At 34.3% G+C, this 21,799-nt stretch overlaps 1 protein-coding gene across 1 annotated transcript in view; it reads right to left on the bottom strand.

Moving 5' to 3' along the window:
- The window catches only part of LOC136025758 (roundabout homolog 2-like), a 124,778-nt gene that overhangs the window by 26,606 nt on the left and 76,373 nt on the right, over positions 1-21,799 (bottom strand). The window contains exons 7-9 of the mRNA XM_065701745.1: positions 14,961-15,166; positions 12,479-12,761; positions 3,413-3,709 (exon numbers count right to left, since the gene is read on the bottom strand). Coding sequence (XP_065557817.1) covers positions 3,413-3,709; positions 12,479-12,761; positions 14,961-15,166 — 786 coding nt within the window. The remainder of the gene's footprint in view (positions 1-3,412; positions 3,710-12,478; positions 12,762-14,960; positions 15,167-21,799) is intronic.

The raw sequence follows: 21,799 nt of genomic DNA, 5'->3' as shown, positions 1-21,799 counted from the left end.
GCCCTTCTTTCCCCAAAATGGTCCAATCGAAATTTTGCGATAGCCATTTGTTAGCATAGTTTATAAGTCCCAACACTTGGCTTTTGGAGATAAGATGACCTTTTAGCCCTGGGAATAGGTCTTCAAGCTATAAGACTCAGCCATTGTTTACATATAGTTATTTGTTATTGGGAAGTATATAGACATTCTTAAGGGGGGATGGGTGATTTTGTGTTTGGAATAGATTTTTATGGGGATGATTTTCCATGTGGAGGGAAATTGTGGGAGAGAACTTTCCAGTAAAAATCTTACGCTGGGGGATTTGACCGAATTGCCATACAAAATTCTTTTTATTTGTCTTACTTTAGCTTTGACTTCTCAATTTTGTATTTGGAGATGTTCTGGGGAACTGTTTTGGGAAAATTTTCACCGTGTTTGGATTTACGGGAAATAATTTCCAAGAGAAGAGAGGTTTCCGGGGTGATCGAGAAAATGATTAGAGCTTAAAATCTTTTTCAATTGAGCCAGATGTGCCGGTATTATTTGAAAAAGATTAGAAATAAAAAAACGTGTTTTTTACCAGTTTTTCAGCTGAAAATAAGAAGCAGCATGCATTAAGGCTCCAAACGAGCATAAATAATTCCATAAATGAAGGGGATACCCTCCACCTCTCCTCAATACCTAGCTCTTTACGCTAAAGTTTGACTGTTTGTCCCGATTTTTCCAGAACGACTCCTGAAACACAAGAGACGTTTAATTAGAATAGGAAGCTTTTTGAAAATTGCTATAAACCTTAGCGTGAAGAGCAAGGTATTGAAGAGGGGGCAAACCCCTTAACATACGGAATAACTTCTGTTGGTTTCGAGTTTTAATGTTGCTTCTTACTTTCAGTTAAAAAAAACTTGTTTTCCTGTGCTTAATTTCAATAATGGATACTGGTACCACAAAAGTGATTAACTATATAACAAAATAAAGAAAATTAGCTAAAATAAAGAAAATTAGGAACAAGTTAGCTTTCCACTTGATAAATGCAGCGAAACTCTGGTTGGCTCAGGTCCATGGCATACGGGTTGACAACCCCACATACATATTTTGATCGTCATAAGTACTAAGAGTTGCTGGCTAAATGTATGTTTATAGCAGCCTAGATACCAATAAACAGTTACAAAAACTCGATTTATTTTTGGGACATGGTGCGCAGTAGCGATGCTAGCGACTGGAGACAGGAAACTAGTATTGATATCTTATTGGTAACAGGAAACTGATATTTGTATCTAAGCCGTGTATGCAACAAAACAAAATTGCGTTCCCGCCTATAGTGTTGTAGTACGATCTACGCGTCGGAGCGTGGGCTTGGAGGAGGTGCCAATTTCAGAGCTCTGTACCTCTGAAATAAAAGCTTCTCATGGGCAAGATAGGAGTTTTCATAACTGTATTGATATCTAAGCTGTAATTTATGGTTACTGTAATCTTTACTGAGGATAAGTATAAACCATTAGCGATTCCTTGTTTTTAAGCAATGTTACATCTAGATAGGAGCTTGTCTTGGCTAATCATCTTAGTTTAATCATTTAGCTAGCAAAAATGTAAGTACTGCAACAAGTCAGATATAAAGAAGTAAATGATGTGATTAATGAAGTAAATCTTGTAATAAAATACACTGAATGTAGTTTATATTTCGTTCGGATCACACAGGAATATATCAAGAACTTAATCATTGAGAATAAAGAGGCCTTGGGCCTGGATCTTACTCATTTATCATTCTTAGTATACCCTTTCTGCATGGAAAAGGGTAATCTTGAGGATTATACATAGTAAAATGATCGACCATCGTACTGTAGAGGTGATAAGATCAGCAATCCCAACTGTCAGATTTATTTGCAATCCTCCAATACCCTCAACATTTCTCTGGGACTGTCAAGAAAATAGGATCAATGAAGGTGTTCTCAAAGCCATACCCATTCTTATTTTTCGTGTATAGAAACTTCGTTACAAATGTCAAGTTACGATGAAGTAAACGCGCTGTAAAATCTATGAATAATATAATTCACGCAGGACTTTGATCCAAGGACAATAAAGATGACTTCCTAGAAAAGGCTAGAAATCCAAAAATCCTGGCAGAAAATAATCCATCTCAGAAGCGGCTCAAAAGATCCCTTGGAGCTAAAGAAATATATTAGATTTCTTAAAATCAATTTGTCATGAAGAAATAGGAACCTATTCTGAATATTAATCAATTCAAGCACGTTTCAAAGGAATGAAAAGAAAGAATGGAATGAATGTCAAGGAGAAAAAAAAACAATATTAAGTTATTTAAAGTAACTTTAAAAGACGTTTTATTTTGCTAAAATTAAGCTTCTTCACTTACTCGATGATATGCATGTTGTCTTGATGTTTTGTCTTTGATATTTAGCTTTGACGATTGGAAATTTACCAGGTCAACAGTTATTTTTTTGCTTATCATTTTCCTTTGTTGGTTTCAAAAATGGCATCTAACTATACATCTAACAAAAATTGATGTAATTCGTTGTGAATTTTCCCTCACTTAAACGTAATTCGTTGTGAATTTTCCCTCACTTCACTAAAAGCCACGATTCACAATAGGAAAGGGAAACAGTAATCCCTGTTTGATGCTGCTTTACTGCTTTCCGAGTTTTTAGTTCAGCAAATCATACACACAAGTAAAATATTATTGCTTTCCTATTCAGCATGTAATCAAAAATGGCCCTGCCCTGATTTGAACCCAACAGCGAAAACTAAATGCTTAGTATCTTATGCTTTATGTTCGCCTCGAAATACGCAATTTTGCAACTAGCCTACAGCTTTAATTTTCACCAAGGAGACAAGGTACTTGCATTGTTAGATTTATTAGTTTCAGATCTGTCCATTTATCGAGTAAGAGTTTTTAGAATTTCTAAACTAATCATCGGAGAAATTGTTTCAACTTTTTAGACTAATAGGTTTACACTGTTTAGGCTTTTGCTTAGAAAATTATCTAACCTAGCTGTAACTGAAAGAAAATTTACCTCTGTTGCATATTTTCAAGTTCTTTTTCGATCTATGGAGATGCAATTCCTATTTGAGAAATTTAATTTGGAACATGGATGATGCTGACTCTCATCGAGTTACTTCAAAATTATCCTCTTACATTGACGAAATAACACCTTAGGACTGCAAGAAATCAAAACACAAGACTTGCAGAGGGAACATAAACCGAAAATCAAAAATTTGAGAAGTGTTTACACTGCGTCTTTAGCTGGTGAAGAAAGAATATTAGAAAAGTGCAACACTACAATCTGCAGCAACTCAAGACTAATTTGAAATCTCTTACTAACCCAACATTGCACAATTATTTAAAGAGCCTTATTTTTAACACAGTCTAGTGACATTGTAGTTTTATCTGTATTTGATTTTAAAGACTTTCAGGGCTTACCTGTAGAGGAAGCATTTCTGATATCTGCTTTATATGTTTCAACGAGGTAGCCAAGCAAAGGTGAAGCTCCCATACGGTTGCCACTCTTCCAGCTAATGACCACGGACTCAGAGCTACGACTTACCAGGTGAGGTTTTGATGGAGAGCCAGGCAAAGCTAGTGGATCCTTAGTAGCTCTATCAAATGTGGCTTCTGGACTCGAAGGTGATTCTACTTTTAAAGTTGCAAACCAGTATGTATTACCACCTTTGCTTGATGCTTTACAGCTGTAGTCACCTGAATCTGAAGTTTGCAGATCTGTATTTAAAGAAGGACAACCAATTAGCAAGGTGTTAGAGAGAGTTCTAGAGACTGGGAGAAAAAAAAATATATATACTTTCTTTCTTCACAGAAGAAGTTTTTAATCAAAAGATCAAATCTTTGAAAAAATGTTTCAGTCAAACCTAGCCAAAAGAGCCAAATTTTTATTTAAGCACAAAATTCCTTTTTTGGCAAATTCATACAGGGCGTTGAATAAGTTAGTTAAAGATGAGAAAACATATTCGGGTATGGGGATTTCAAATATCTATTCACTTTTGTTTTATTACACTGTTCTTTAATTTTTGCGTTAATACCAACTTCCCTTTTTGGCAAATTCCTGCTGGGTGCAAGAAAAAAAAATTCGGATGCGAATTAGAAGTTTTATTTCACATTACTCTGTTTCACAATTTCATTTTCTAATTTCACATTTTCTGTTTTCACATTTTCTGTCACATTTTCGTTTCTCACATTTAGATTAACGTCTTTTATTTACACGAAACAAGTACTTCTTTTAAGACTCAGACTCTGTTCCTGAATATGAGCCGGTGTGCTTGAGTTTCTCTCCTTTGTACTGTATATTGACAGTATTAGTCGTTAAAACATGTTGACGCTAAAACAACACGTTTCTTCCTTCCATTGTGATTTTGATTGGTCTTCTAACCACAGATTTACGAAATTACAGACCGGGACACAAATGACGACCGGGACACTCAAAGAGAAATTACAGACTGGGACACCGGGACACAAATAACGACCGGGACACAGGGAATATAAATGACGACCGGGACACAGTGACACAAATACAGCGGAGACGCCGGGGCACAGGGGGGATATATAAATGGCAACCGGGACACAGGGAATGTTCGATTAGCAATCACCATCAACAAAACTCAAGGGCAATCATTATAATAATGAGGAATAGATCTGAATACGGATTGTTTTTCCCATGGACAATTATATGTTGAATGTTCCAGAGTCGGTGAACCTGACAATCTATTTATATGCACAGACAATGGGAAAGCAAAGAATGTTGTATATTCGCAAGTTTTACAAACGTATATATATATATATATATCTATATTCACAGGTGGGACACAGGGACACAACTACAATGGCGCGTAACTAATATGGCACGAAAAAGGCTAAAAAAGAAAAAACCTAAAAAGAAAAAACTTAAAAAAAGGAAAAAATGAAAAAGGTAAAAACTAAAAAGAAAAAAACACCGAGACACAAATGACGAAATGACGTTAACTGTATATGGATATGACGTCATTTGAAATTTATTTCAAAATTGAGACTCTAAATGAATTTTACCAAACTCGTGACCTACCCAAATCGTTTTTAGACAGAAAAAATATTTTAGACCGTTTTCCCTCACCACATGGTAACTTGAAGTCTCTTTTCCCTTTCCATTCCATTTTTCAAACAGGACTAGAAAGTTACAGCGCCATCCTCCGAGCTATTTCTTGATATTTCACACGATTAAACACTACCACTTTTTCTACTATATCCTCTCTGTAAATAATGGGCTAGTTACGATAATTTAGGGTCACTGTATCAGTTCCTAAGGCGTACTCATTAGACGTCTGAGGCTTCTGATCAAAAATTAATGTCTTAAAGTTTTGATCAGAATTCATGCGGGGTACGCGCAGGCTGAGAAGCAGAAAAGGCTTAGGACGGAGACTAGTTGCCCATGAATATATTTTGGGAATTATAACTTGGAATTTTCAATTCAAAGCGTTTCCTCTCAGGTTTCTTCAACCACCTCTTCTATACAAAGTGACACTGAAAAAATTTTTTGGTAGTATACTGGTCCTTTGTCAGACTTCAATTTTTTAGTCGTGTGGGGGGATATTTTTCCAAGTTTTTTTTTCTGCACTGCAATTTCCTTAGCCGAAGACATAATAAGATATGTTTCGAGTCAGCTGAGATCAGTTTTTTCTACCCTTTCAAAACCCATTTTTTGGGATGAGCAAGGCCTGCCTCAAAATTTTTTTTTATATAAGTTAGGCCTACTATTGGCCCAAGGACTTTCATTTGTAAGTTTCGAACTGATCAGACACAGTGTGTTTTTGTCTAATTTACTAATTGTAACACATTTGGGTGAGAGGGTTGGCCCTAAATAACGAAAAAAAGATGTTTGACCCATTTCAGAGGACCAAACATGGTTTTTAATTTTTTAAATGTGTTTTTTTCAAGGGCCCAGGGACTTGAAAATACAAGTTTCAATACAATCGTTATTTTTTGCTCCTTTGAACACCTAATTTTGGACAGCCTATGTCCTTAAACTAGCATAGTTTCAGCATACTAGTGTGTTCTTGGCCCAGGAACTTGCGGCTTTAATTTTAAAGCTGTAAAGAATAAAAATGCCTGGCCCTTTTTGAACCTTTGGCAGGCTTCGCTGTCAGGGGAACTGAAAATTTCATATATTTGCTTTTCCCTAGGATCCACTTAGCCTACAGACTTATCGAACAGTGCATGGTAACGAACAGTAACGAACTGTAACCTACGTGGTAAAGAGCGACCTGGCTCAATAGTAACCGAAACTCTAAAAAACAGAACTTTGATATCAATAGATAAATCAAAAGGATTGGATTTTCATGCTGATTTCAAATATATAAGTTTCATTAAGAGTAGTCTTACTCATCAAAGGTTACGAGCCTGAGAAAATTTGCCTTATTTCAGAAAAAGGGGGAAACACTAAATAAAAGTCATAAAATCTTATTGAAAATTACTCCAACAGATTCAGCGTACCACAGAACCAAAGTTTTGAGGTTTCAAGCCTCAAAATGGGTTTCAAGCCTAAAAATAGGGAATTTTGTATTTTCTCGCCAGGAGAAAGATCACGGATGCGTGTTTATTTTTTTTCCTCCATGAGTGATCGTATCGACCCAGTTGTCCTAAAATAGCAGGAGAGGGCTCATTCGAACGAAAACTTCAAGTTCTAGTGCCCTTTTCAAGGGACCAAAAATATTAGAAGTCAACTGGGCCCCTCCCACGCCCATATTTTCCAAAAAATCATCTGATCAAAATTTTAGTATAATTATTTTGTTCGGTATAGTTGAAGGATCAAATAATTATGTCTTTAGGTGTAAAATGACCCCCCAATGTTCATGGGGAGAGGCCTGTAAACTATGAATTTTGTCCATTGTGTACGTAAAGTAATGGTTGTTGGGAAATATACAGAAGATTTTTTTTTTGGGGGGGGGGGTTGCTTGAGGTGAATTTCTATGGGGAAGTTAGAGATTAGAGATTAAAGTCTTATTCAAATGAAAGAATGCTAAGGAGAATTTTTCAACCGCAATCATCAGCAAGCAGTTTTACAGGGAAGGGGATTGTCAGTGAGGAAGGACCTGTCTGGAGGGAATTTGACGTGGGTGGGTGTACTTTACGGTGGATCAAATTCCCACGGAGGAGTTTTCACGACATAACAGCTTAAATTAGGTATTATTTTCTTAGACCACACTGCCTTTTTATGACGAACAAATAAATTTTCAAATGGGGATAAATCCATCTATTTAGACAGTAAAAATTAAAAATCAGGTACAAAAGTCCAGATATTTCGATCACATATACAGCGACTGTCATCAGTAGAATTACTAAAATAATGTAACTGAAATTAACATATTTATACACAACAAAATAAATACATTTTTGGGTCATTCACAAAATAATTAACTTCATGATTATTCACTAGAATATTTTCAGGAAGTTTATTCAAAGTCTTGATGTAAATTTCCTTCTTTAATCTGGCCAAAAGTAAAACAAATTTCAAATGAAGATGGCAAAGCCTTTCATGTCTTCTAATTGCGAACAAAATGTCGAGTTTATGGTTGATCGCTTGGTTGGTCTTATTTCCCCATATATGCGACGTATTTTCGACAAACACCTTAAATTGGATATTCTTTTCTTAGACCACACTGCCGTTCTCTGACGGACAAATTACTTTCCAATGGGGATAAATCCATTTATTTTACGTAGATCACTTGAGTTTTACTGCTGATGATGAACACTGTATATGTGTTCGAAATATCCAGTTAAATGATTTTATATTTCACTGTCAATAAAAAGGTATCATCCCTATTTGAACTGTTTTACTTTCCATTTATTTTGGGAGTGAAAAAACAGGTACAAAAGTCCAGATATTTCTATTACATATACAGTGACCGTCATCGGCAGAATTACTAAAATAACATAATTGAAACTAACATACTTACACTTAACTAACATACACAACAAAATAAAAAAAATCCGGTTATTCATAAAAAATAAACTTCCAGATTATTCCCTAGATTATTGTTTGAGAGATTTCCATGACAAAGTTCATGACGGAAGGCTTTGCCACCTTCAATAGAAATTTCCTTTATTTTTGGTGAAGATGAAAGAAAGAAATTTACATCAATACTATGAATGGACTTCTTCATTGGAATTTCTCTGAAAATAACCAAGTGAATAATCCGGAAGTTCATTATTTTGTGAATGGCTCGAAAATTTATTTATTTTGTTGTGTAAAAATATGCTAGTTTCAATTATATTATTTTAGTAATGCTACTGATGAGGGTCGCTGTATATGTGATCGAAATATCTGGACTTTTGTACCTGTTCTTTCCACTGTCTAAATAAATGGATTTATCCCCATTTGAAAATTTTATTATGTGTCATAGAACGGCAGTGTAGTCTAAGAAAAGAATACCTAATTGAAGTTTGACTCTTAGTCACAAATTTACTTTTTAAAACAAGAAAACTTTAGCATATAGAGAAAGGCGTTTGGGAGGGGAAATCCCCTTTTATATATGGAATAATTTCTGTTAGTTTTAAGTTTTGATGTTGCTCTTCACTTTAAGTTAAAAAACTTTTTATTTATTTAATTCTTATATGTTCCAAGCCAAAACGAGAAGAAAAGGTTTTTTATCCTTTTTGGGCTTCATTTTTTGCAGGACCCTTACTCCTAGACAATATAATTATTATGCTGACAGAAATTAAAAACCTTAGAACACAAAAACCCAGAATAGGTGTCATTGTTACGGTGAAGCGGGTGTAAATAATCTTACCCAAATTTTTCAATTCCTTTCATTTTCAAATACTATTGTTATTAATACACAGAGGGGGGTTTCCCCTGGAGGCACAAATTTTTAGAGGAAGAAATTTTTTACAAGAAAGTTTTCCAGGACGGAATTTTAGGGGGAGGGAAATTGTTCATGCATTCATTTCTTAAAAGGTCGGAGCAACGCCTGCCAGGTTGAGCTAGTACTAATTAAAAATTGGTCTGCTGGTAATATGTTTTGCTACATTTTTCGACCTCATTCTGATGCAAAATAGACACTAGCGATAATTGGAGGAAATTTGTAGCCTATTCTGTGAAAATAATCCCTTGAAAAAGTGGTATTATTTTCCCATTTTTAGTTATTGTGACAAGAACATCGGGAATTAAATATACCCACGTTGTTTAGTGATATTTCAAGCGTCTCTAGGATGTATACGGGTGTAGATTTGGCAAATGAAATAAAATTCCCAAATTTTCTCAATGTCGCTTCGGAGGAAATTTTACTACTTGAGGGTAAACCAGTTACTTTTGTTTATCAAACGAATAATTTTTATGTGGAGGAGTAGATGCTGATGTGGCCCTGACAGTGCGGTTTGAAATGGGTAAACTGGTTATACGGTTAATGTGCCATACCGACGAAGATAGCCCAGCCATCCTAACCGAACGGTTGACACTAGACATAGAATTTCTTGTCTGTGAGGACAGAGGTTCGACTCTTGATGTCACTGGTTATTTGGTTTGGATGGGGGTCAGTGGCGTAACTTTGTAAGCTTAGCCAGATTCGAACCTGCTCTAAATGGGTACCTGGAGACATCTGTGGAAGTTAAACACGGAGGAAGTGTGAAAGCACAGGAGGGCTGGCCCATGACCCCTTATTGCACTTCCCGGCTGATGAGCCGCGAAACAGAGATCAGCACCGCAGGTAGAGATTCATTTCAACTCTTCTCTGTTTCCTTACTCTTTGGCTCACATAAAAAGCGGAGCATCTTCTCCAGTTTCCATTCAATATCCATCTTCAAAATTAAACATAGTATGTCAGAATATATGAAGCCTCACGAGGCTTTGTGCCGAAAATATATATGTGATATGAATTAAATGAGCCTGTAAGAATAATATATTACGTGTCTTAGTATATTTCTATTTATTCTTCAAATTTCGATTTGATAAACTAAAATCTAAACTTGGAGGCATTTATGCATTTAAGAGCTTAAATCACGCAAACAAAAATCTAATGAAAAAATAGCAAGAAAAAATTCTAAAATAGAAGAAAAGGGAGTAAAAGAGGAGATAAAAAAAAAGACTGGGGCATAAACAAAAATGCTTTTGTGATAAGAAACACTTCTTCAGAAGTACTGATTAGTCATAAGAGTACTATTCTAGTTGCATTATACAATGGATCTTCACGAAATGTGTCATTACTTCAATATTCTCTATATAAAGGCAAAAACTAAAAATCGTCAAATCAGAAGAACAGAAACATGCTTTATATCCATTCTTCTCTCTTATTGTTAAGTTAGTTTCTAGAGTACCCTTGAGCAAATATTATTCCCCTTAGAGATATTGCCTTTTTACGACGCTATACAGCAGAAGAAATGGGTTATTTCCTTTATTTATTATAAGTCCAACTTTTCTCCTTTAGACAACCGTTGACAACTTTCAGGTACTTTAGATGAGCATGCTGTAAAATAGTGCAGTAACTTCTGATTCCATTAGAAAGATATGTCAGTCGTCAAGAAGTTTTGATATATTTATATAAGAAGGGTAACATGGTTCAGTTACGATAAAAACTTCTTAGAGCTTTCTTTCAATATTCAAAATAAATGTGCCAGCTTATTGACTATAATTCGAAAATTTAAGAAAAGTGGAGTTGCCTGCTTTTTAAAATATACTTTTCATCATAGGCAAACACGTCCATTTACTTTTTTTGCTCAAGTAGGTTTATAACCAGCAGATAAGAAAAGAGAATTATTTTGTTTTTTTAGTGGGAAAATTTTACCTTTATGCAGCAAACTGCTTAAAGTTCCCCCAGTCTCAACCCAATTTCGCAATGGTTCTCATCTTAATATTGGAATGTTCAGAGCTGTACTTAGTAACATGTTTCAATAAGTGAGAAAACAATTAAAACCCATTGGTTTACTTTGATGGCTTCTAGAATTTGGGGGAGGGGAGCGATCGTACATTTATTTATGACAATTTGCGTTTTTTTCAGTTTTACTACTAACAAGAATTAATATTTGCTGCTTTTAAGTTTTATAATTGCTCTTTATTGTTCAAAAACACAAATGAAGTCTTCATGTTTAACTATGAAGGCCAATTGATAATATTCCGACGCTAAAATCTATTGAAAATCTCGGTACCAGGAAATTCAAGTGATTAAGAAGTAAATGTAGGATGCCATGTCTAAATTATAGTTGTATGGTCTGTCTCTAAACCTTCCTCTTAAACAAATTCACAGGCTTAAAAAAAGCATTGAGAATGCTTGACGATTTTGTTATCAGCCTTTAATGCTTTCAAATAAGTCTAAACCTGAAACATAATTTACTCTTCTGAACGTAAATAAAATACATAAAAGCTATTTTATTTTATGGAGTTTTATTTATTGAGCTTCCAGATAACTATTTCTATGGTGCTTCCCTGATATTCCAGCCTGCTTCTTCCGTTCACGACTGTCTTGTAATGCATATACTCTCTTTTGCTATCTCAAGGAGATCAAACATTTTAAGTTATTAGATCACCGCAACTACCATTATGTTTATAAGCGAAGGGAGAAAAAGTGAAAAAAGAACAACCAAGGAAACTCTTAAGGATAATTTTATAGCCTCTTTACCGTTTGTCCCATTACGCTTTGTGCATTTTTCTGACTTTGAAGCAGATTGACTGTCTTAAGCCCTTTAAGGACTCACAACCAATTTCTTATTTTGTCTCTTTTTTTAACTTCTCAGTCATTTTTGCTCCTCTGTCCTTCATTTTACTTATATTGCTCCATTGATCAATAGAGAGTAATTTCCCCTCTGTTTCGTGTGTTGCTTTTTAACTAGCCCATTGGTTGGATTATAGAATTTCAAGGACGTAGCATTCATTTCCTGTCAATTTTTTCTTTGAACATCTTTTACCAACGTTGTTGTACTTTTTGTTTATTAATAAATCTTAACACACCTTCAGCTGTGTTATTCTTACATTTTTGCCAAAATTTGTTTCCTGTTTTTAATCAGAAGGTGATGTCTAAGCATCCAAACTGTTTTGCGTACAGTTAGAGAGATAAATTCATTTATCAGTAAATGCTAAAACAAAACTTTAGAAAAGTTTTTTTAGGTTCAAAACATAGATGATAGATTGTTTCTATGAAATTACCTGATTTTATCTTCTTTATCTATTAGTTTATCCATTTATATCGTTACATCGTTTGATTAAAGAAGCTTCACTAGTATAATCTGGTCCATAATAAATTATTTTGTTATTTTCTAGCGATTTTATTTTCTACTCTAATTAATTTTCCGGCAATTGCTACTTTTGTTCCCCTTCATTACACAGACCACTGAGCCTTTTGTTTTGTGAGATAAAAGAGTTTTTTGTTTTTTTTTTTGTTATATGTTCAAATAAGGAAAATCCAGAATAATTGAAGGGCTTTAGGACTTTTTTTGTAGGGAATAAACTTGATAGGATGACACCATGGTTAAATTAAAAATATTCGACTTTTTTTCTCAAAATAAGAAAAGACTTACCTCTTATCTTTAAAGTTCCATCCTTTCCAACAAAGAATTTCACATTATCTGGCTCAATATTTCTTTTGTCTTTCCACCAAGATACTTCAGCACCATATGCTTCACAAAAAAGAAAAGCTTCAGATTTAAGGGGAAGCGTTTGATTTGAAGGTCCTCTTGCTATTATTGGAGGAACTAATGTAGGTTTTTCACTTATTAAAAGGATTCTTGTACGGGATAGTTCACCTCCTCCTGGATTAACTGAGAGGCAAATATAAGTGCCAGCGTCTTCAGGGTGAATATCCTAAAAATATTTGAAATTTTAGTATCTTAAATAAGAAAAAAAAATTTCGACGAAAAGAGAAACGAAAATGTAAATCTTAAAAAGGGCAGAAATTAGGCTATAGAGGACGTGAGCAGCACTTATTGTGAATTAAGAATGAATGAAGACTGACACTACTTGAAATGAAGAAAGAAGCAAAATTTGAAACAAAATATTAACTCTGATAAGTAAGGGTGGTTTGGTAACAACTTAAAATCGCTGATTTAAATAGCATTGATTTAAAGACAATATTTTCCAGAGAGTGTACCTGAGAGAGAGGATACCTGTTATTCTGCTTAATTCGGGAATATAAATTTTGTGTTATTGTACTTTGATGTTTATTTTGGAGTTAATAATAAGTTAAACGAGCTGACTAATGGTCAATGAGCGGTAAACTTGTACTTCTTCCTAGAATTTAGTTAGAAAGAAAATTAATATCAAAATAACATACTTAAATTTAATTAAATTTAGCACTATTCCGCTTACCAGTTCAATCACAAGTTTTAGTGGTTGTCTTGAATAGTAGCCTTCAAAAACCAAATGATGGCTCTCCTAAGATAACATAATTGTGATGTTGGTTCCATGTAGATTTGTAGCGCTAGACAAACCTGTATCTAGGATACTCTTAAGATATGTTGCCTTTAAAAAGAATTAATTTCAATTGTATAAATCTTTGCGTTTTCTTTTTTAAGGCGTCGAAATCATAGGCTTTGAGTCTGACGAGCAAAAACGATCTCCAAAACATCTAGCCGACGGATCTACTGAGCCAACAAAACTCTTTTGAATTCAGAAAACGACCCCTTTCCAAAAATCCACGATCTTTCACTTATTTGGTGTAATTCGTCAAGCATTCTAACCCATTCATTTTCTGAAGACAAATTAAAAAAAATTGAAAAAGAAGTTTTCAATTTTTTGAAGGTTTGATTTTTTGCAAAGGTTTGAAGTAAACTTAAGACCAACAAGAATAAATTTAATTATAAATTCAAACTCAAAACGGCCAGAACTCACTGCTAAAGAATAAACAAACCAAAAACAGACGGAAAGTGAAATAAAAGATCATAGCAAGGACAACAGATACTAACATAGATAAATATTAAAACGACTAAAAATTATATTGAATGTACAGCTCAAACTTAGAACGAACAAAAATTACTACAAATATGAGTTTGGCTGCTTCCCCTTAACTCCTTCCCTGATGGTAAAAGTCTAAAACTTGTTGCGTTATATACATTTTATTAAAAAATATATCTTGAACACAATGCTTCTGTTATTCCACGTACCGACGAAAAAAAATCACTATAATAACCAAGATGTTACTGTAAATCTATGTTTATTTTTTATGTTTTAAACATTAAAGAAAATATTTGTAATATATTTTGTTTCAGGAAAACACAAATGCGTTTTGTTCGTTGCGATTGTTCGTTTTGTTCGTTTTGGTTGCGAAAGTTTTGTTATTGGTTAATATAACTAATATTTCCAATTTTTCATATCTCTGGCATAACAATTAAAATATTCCGTTGTAATTTAATAGCTCCAAGATTTATTTCAATAGTGAGATTTGATAGTGAGATTTATTTCAATACCACCCCCAACATTCCCTGAAAGTTTCAACTAAATGCCATTATCTACTCCTGGAATATTTCAGATGCACCCTTCTGACAACCGAGAAGCACACAGTATCTTTCGACTGAATTTCTCGACCCTTAGTTGCTCCTAAGATATTGCAGATATACCCTTTTGATAACCTAGATGTACATGGGGTCTTTGATTTAGTTTAACATCTTCCCCAGCATTCTCTGAAGGTTCGAGTACTGCTTATTTTAATGCCCTAAGCCGTTCCTGGAATATATCTAATGCGCCCATTTGATAATCAGCATGCGCATTGTGTGTTTTTGAGTTTGTTCCACATTCCCTGAAAGTAGTCACAAGTAGATATATTAACAGTTGCTAGCAGTCGCAGTCAGAAGTAGTCATTGTCACAGTCGCAACAAGTCGCATTCACAGCCACAATAGTAGTAGTAGTAATGACCCGAAAGTTTTGATACTCCTTTCTAATTACTTGCATGCAGATAGTGTCTTTTAATATTTTTTTTCATCAACATACTCCTCAAAATTTCTCTAACTTTCACCTCAATAAAAATTCTTCATAAATTATTACTGTAATTTATGACCACCACTTACCCGGATCACTAAAGTCCCTTCGGGTGTTATCTTGATTCTGTCTCCATCTCTGCCGGAGTCAGGCAACATTATACCCCATTCAAAGTACCCTTCCTTTGTCCATTCAACGATAGGTACTGGAACTCCTTCAACAAAGCACGGAAGAGTGGCAATGTCGCCAATTTCAACTCGCACAAAAGGCTCACTGGATGTTATAATAGGTGGAACTAGAAGAAGAGATGATATTTTTATTGCAAAAGCACTGAAAAGGGCAATAGGCCACCTTCCAACTTTCAGCATCAAGTTTAATTCATTCGTACAGCAAAAGTACTTTTGTTAAGCATGTTTAATATGTCTGAATCCTTAGAAAACTTGTTTTTAGAGAAAAACTAAGTTTATGTGCTATCAGCAGAACGTCTAATGAATTAAATGTCTAAGAAAATTTAAAAGAATAATTTCAATACTCTCAGTTCATTTCAAGTATTGAGCTGAAAGGTCATTCTATTAATATCCCATGTTTAGATCTCGAACAATTTACTGGTGCATTGAGTAAGATTATAGAAACACAGCCAAACATACCATCTGATTTTGTATGCATACATTAGCTTCCTTTTCTAATTTTATAATCGCAATCACTATTTTTTTTCACACTTCCCAAAGCATTTTCTTTATTTATTTTAAGAACATTTCAGACTCAATACTTGTGCCCGTCAAGATACAAAAAGAAAGGTTAAACATTAGATGTATTGTGCAGCATTATTTAGCAGTATTCAACCGTAGGTACAACCAACGACTTCAGGAGCATAAGGACCTGCTGACTGCGACATGCTTGGCAAGATGCTGCAAAATTTGTTTGTTTGCTCTTTGAGCTTATAAAACTAGATTTATTTGCTCCCCTTTCACAGTCATTGAAAAATGACTTATTTGCCCAAACCTCAAAATTCTTGAAAAAATACAGTTTGCTCTGTCTCCCTTAGAACTTTGTGAACTGACACCACTTGGGTAGGGGGAATATATAGGAATTGTCAAAAAGGAGAGGCAGGTGTTTTATTCAGCTTTTATGAATTTTATGCTTATATAATCCTAGAAGAGACTTGATTAGAGTGACAAATTGCTCTTTAAAACTAAACTGAAACATTGAACTCCAAAAAGAAAGATATGAGTTAGCTTATGACGCAAATACAAGATTCTTTCTATTTATAACAGCTAAATACGAAAATTTTGGATCTTTGTTGTACTGAACTTTATATATGTAAAATTGCTGCAGTTTAGGCAATATGTGAGGTTAGAAGCTAATCCAGTCTTGAATAGGGAGTCAAGCATGGTTGTGTAATACCCCAGGTTATTGGGAACATTTTTCAATGACTTTGCCCTAAGGAATATGCTAAAGGCTATGGGAGAGCATAGAATCAAAGGGGAACGTAAACTTCTCCCAAACCTAGATTAAGCTGGTAATTTGAGTGCCTAGATAAAATCTTAGCAAAATGTGATGTTAGCATGGTGATTTGTGTGTAAAAACATTAAGTTTAAGAAGCTTAAGCTAATAGAAGTCCTAGCAAAAGTTCAAGATAGATGTCACCACCTTGCTTACACACTGATCGTACTTTTCCCAACCCAGGTGTTTTCCGTCTTGCAACTCTTTTATATGTTTATTTGTGGTTAATTGTATCGAACCCTGTCAAATCCATGGTGTCAGTTCAACTGCAATTGCCTTGCATGTTAATTCACCGGTAGCCTTTGCGTGATAATTCTCATAAGGCACGGCGCTTTAGTAGGAGGATCCAAAAATACCAGATGTCAAAAAGACTGTATAAGCTTTGACACAAGATCACATCTCGACGCATGCCCCTGCTACAATCTAATAAGCTCTTTTTTATTTGTTATTTCCTTCCAAACCCATTTTACTTTTCTTTCAAGTCTGATTTCGTTCAAATAGTAATAAAAACTAATCTTACCAGCAAATGCAAAAGATCGGCCCAAACTCCTGCTATAACTTAATCAGTAATTATTCTTTTTGTTTTTAGTCAATATTTTTCTTTTAAGTCTGATTTTATTTAATTAATAACGAAGCTTAATACTACCAACAAGAGCGAAGTAGCAACGCATATACCATCTATAATATAATTAGCTCTTATTTATTTTACATGTTCTTCAAAACTATTTTTTCTTTAACACAATTCTATATTCCTTTCGTTTCTGGCTTCTCTTGAATAGTAATGAAAGGTAATCTTATCAACAAACAAACAAAATCGATGCACGCCCCTGCTACAATCTAATAAGCTCTTGTTTATTCTGTATCTTGTACTTTCAAGTCTATTTTATAATTCTTTAGAGCCTGATTTTATTTGAATAGTAATGAAAGCTAAAAGCAGCAACTATCGCAGAACATCCACGCACACTCCTTTTACAATCTATTTTGCTATTATGTTATATTTACTTTTCAATGTTTTTTATCTTTGAAATTCTAATGAATTATCATTCGACTGACAAAACTGATTGACCTACGTTTGCTATCTCCTCAACCTAAAATTCCTCAAAATCATACAACTTTCAGATTTTGCCATTGTACTTCCCCCCTTCATTTCATCGCATTCATTTAATAAAAGCTCTGTTTTCTTTTACTTTTTAAAAAAAAACCAATGCGTAACCCCCAACATCCGTCTTATACCTATGTAGGTGTTTAATTGTTCGTTTCAGATAATAATTAACTTTCTAAGAACCCCAACACACACACAAACCCTTCGTCTCCAGTCTAATCAGCTTCTTAGGCCACAATAATCAGAATTTCTGAAAATCCCAAAATGATCAAATTTTGCCACAGCACAAGACTCAAGACAAGCTGAAGATTCAGAAGGCTATTCAGGAAATTCAGGAAAAGAAGGCTATTCAGGGCACTTAAAATCGTAGAAGATTAAATCACAAAAGTCTTGGAGAATTCGCTGGAGCGTCTATTGCTTGCTATTGGTGCCTTGGAGACTTCTTTCATAAAAATACCCCAAAACATTCCAATTAAACGTACCATAGCCGATATTATGGAGAACTTACAAAATTTGGAAGATTCACTTAAACTTGTACTTGCTCCTATTGGGGGCCTGGAGATTACTTTTAAAAATCCCCCAAAACATTTAAGTTCGCAGTATACGATGCTATGGAAGATTTAGCAAATCCTTTAAGATTCCTAAAAATTATATTTCTTGCTTTTAGGGGCTTTAAGATAGCTTGTTAAAATCGAGACGATAAGGCACAATCAACAACAAAAACTTCATAACCCGTATACGCAACAAATCACAGCACACATATCTAAAACAAGTAAAAAACCATTTAACTAAAAATTAAGACACCGTAATTCTTTAATGAAATATAATATAGCAAAGATTAATCCTCTCAAGTCTATACAAGGGATTTATTAATGGAAAACTCAACATGCATATTATAGGTAACCAAACAGCTGGGGAGGCATAGCTTTCATTTGAAGGTGTAGTCGTCTTTGAAAATTCACCGAGTATGATTTTTAATTTTTACAAATGAAAATCAAAATTTAATGAAAAGCAAAATTGAAAATTCTGAAGGTTGAAATTGAAAACTGAAAACTATTAAAAAGCAAATTGTCAAATTTCGGTTTGCTGACCTGTTTTCACTATCAAGGTGGCAGCACTGACGAAAATTTTGCACTGGCCTAAACCTCTAAAGTTTTTGCAACAACGAAAAATTTTTTTGGGAGTTGCAGTTTTCATGCATTAATAAACTAAAGTTAGTTCCAGGGGCAAATAACCATATTACCTTAAAAGAAAAGAATTCGAAAGGATCAAAAAACGAGAATTTCCAGTAGAATAATGTATCCTACAAGGATACCAAGGGAATATCAGGGTATTCCTGGTACTGCCCTTGTATGAATTAAAAGTTTAGTTAACATGCCAAATTCTATGGTGCATAGCGGACCAGCATCATAATTACATTATTATTGTTAATACCTTTAACCTCATCAAAAGACACTAACAGGAGCAGTAAAGGTTAAAATGGTAATATTAGCTTTGTTGGGAATATGAGCTCATCCATACGTTCCAATTAACATAGAGATGAGTTCAACATCGAAGAGAGAAAAAATCGTTAACACTTTTACGGCGTTTGGTACGCACGACCTTTACTACAAAACTTTAACTTTACGAAAACGGCATGACGTAAAAAAGGACCCAAGGAAAACCCTTTTACCCACTCTACTTATAAACGAATCGATACTAATTAAAAAAAAAACGAAGACCAAATAATAAATTGAAATAGCTTTTTGCACAGCTTCGGTTATTTAGAATCATTTTCATAAAACGTTGCATTCAGGTTTTATAATAACTTGGATTCAAAACTTTGCTATAAATTAGTTTGGGGGGGGTCTATAACCAAACTCCCGTTGAATAGCAGTGGTAGTAATGGCTGTGTCTGTAGTAACAACTTCAATGATAGAATAGTGAACTCAACTACATGAGTACAGGATACTTAGCTTCTGGTTCGCTTAATTTAATTTTCAAGCTACTGTGTTAATACGGGTTGTTTCCATCACCAAAATATACGCTAAAGTTGTTTTAAGAGTTGCTCAGTAGGTATTTTTGTTATAATGCAGCTAGTATTGCTTTATTTATTATTATAAATAATCCCTTACTTTTTCAAACACTTCGTGGTAGCAAACTGTAAGTAAGGAGTGATGCAGCTCAATAGTAGCCGAAGCTGTAAGAAACAGAGTCTTGATAATAATGGATACAGCAAAAAAATCGAATTTCGATGCTTATTCAAAATATACAAAATTCATAGTTTAATGTTACCCATCAATATTTACGAGCCTAAGAAAATTTCACTAATTTTGAAAAAGGGGAGAACCCCTAAGAGCCGTGTGATCGTAATGAAAATTGCACCACGACATTCAGAATATCAGAGAACTCTACTATAGAGGTTTCAAGCTCTTATAAACAAAAATGCGGAATTTTGAATTTTTGCCAGAAGGAAGATCACGAATGTGTGTATATTTGACTTTTTGCTTGTTTGTTTTCCCCAGCAATATTTGCATAGCACCAGTGATCCTAGATGATCAGGAGAGGGCTCATTTGATCGGAAATCAAGAGTTCTAGGACCCTTTTAAGTGACCAAAAATATTGGAGGGTAGCTAGCCCCCACCCCACCCCTCTTTTTATCCAAAATTATCCGATCAAAATTTTGAGATAGCCGTTTTCTTCAACATGGTCGAAAGATCTAATAGCTATGTCTTTGAGGATGACTTGGTCCCCCAGATCCCCCGGGGGAAGGGCTGCAAGTTGTAAACTTTACCCGTTGCTTATATATAGTATTTGCTACTGGGAAGTATAAAGATATTCTCAGGGGGAATTTTCTGGCGGAGGTAATTAAGTGGGAGGATCTTTCCATGGAGGAGTTTTCGTGGGGGAAGGGAATTTTCCATGAAAGTAGGGGTGATTTCTCAGCATTAATTCAAAACCATCAGAAATTAAATTTAAAAAAAGTTTTTTTCAACTGAAAATAAGGAGCAGCATTAAAACTTAAATCAAGCAGAAATCATTCCGTATGCGAGGGGGTTAATCCCTTCTTAACGAATCGCTATTCACGCTAAAGTTTAAATATTTGTCCCAATTCTTTGAAAAAGACTCCTGAAACAAAAGGGTCGTTTAATTAGAACCATAAGTATTTTTTTTTTAAATACTGAAAAATACTAGCATGAAGAGACGTTGCAGAGGGGGCAAACTCCTTCATATATGTGATAATTTCTGTCCGTTTAAAGTATCAACGTTGTTCCTTACTTTCAGTTGGAAAACTCGTTTTTTTCAATTTAATTTCTGATTAAAACTAAATTACAGCTGCTTCCTTCTGTACTAATTAAAATACGTTTCAAAGTAGCAAAGTATTATTCTTCCCAACAAATACGCTTTGCTTTTGGGGATTTGATTTTTATATATTAGACACTTGTCTCCGTATTCGGCTTCAATTGGAGAGGTGGGGTGTTACGGCCCTCTCTGTTTCTTATCCCCTCCCCTTAAATTGAAAATACACTTTTCTTTGAAAAACCTTTCTTTGGTGTTTAAACTGAAAATTGAAAAAAATTGCCCCCCCCCCCAAGTTTTGGAAAATATGTTTTGCCTCCCACCTCCCAATTTTCGATAAATGACACCGCTGGATTCCATCTCTAAAAAAAAGAAACAAATCCAATGAGTAAAAAGATAGAAAATAAAGCCCAATTTAATTCTATTTAATCTGAACCATTATACAGTATTCACCTAAATATTTTATTTAATAAATAACTCTTTCTTATGAATAAGTAATGTATAATACAAGCCTCATCGTAGTCTGATTAACAATATTGCTTTAAAATGAGCTGCTTAAAAATACTGAAAATCATAAGGATTCTAACCGTTCATGTTGCAAAGCTATTAGCATTGAAAACTCTCATATTTTATTACCTGATTACAGGGATAAGACTATATTAATATTAGTTATTGGATTGCAAAGCTATGTTTCTAAGGGTTACAAATAATTTACTTGTTTAATCAATAGTATTTCCTCAAAAATACTTACAAAAAAAACTTCTTAGGTGTCATAGATAGCGCAATAGCGCTACTTAAGTAAAGAGCGATGCGGAGTGTATTTTTTTCCACCAAGACACTTCGTTTAGAAGAAGTCTCTAGTTGAACCTTCAGAAGTAGATAATTCAATTGGAAATTACAAGTTCTAGTGCATTTTTTTTAAGAGTTAAAAGTGATTGGAGGGAAATCAGCCCCCTTCCTACATTCATCAATTTTCAAAACACGTCCGATCAGAATTTTGAGACAGCCATTTTATTCATCATATTTGAAAAGTTTAGTAACTAT

This window comes from Artemia franciscana, chromosome 4 (assembly GCF_032884065.1).
Source record: "Artemia franciscana chromosome 4, ASM3288406v1, whole genome shotgun sequence".
In the NCBI taxonomy this organism is placed as follows: domain Eukaryota; kingdom Metazoa; phylum Arthropoda; class Branchiopoda; order Anostraca; family Artemiidae; genus Artemia; species Artemia franciscana.
This window is presented reverse-complemented; position numbering and strand designations above follow the sequence as displayed.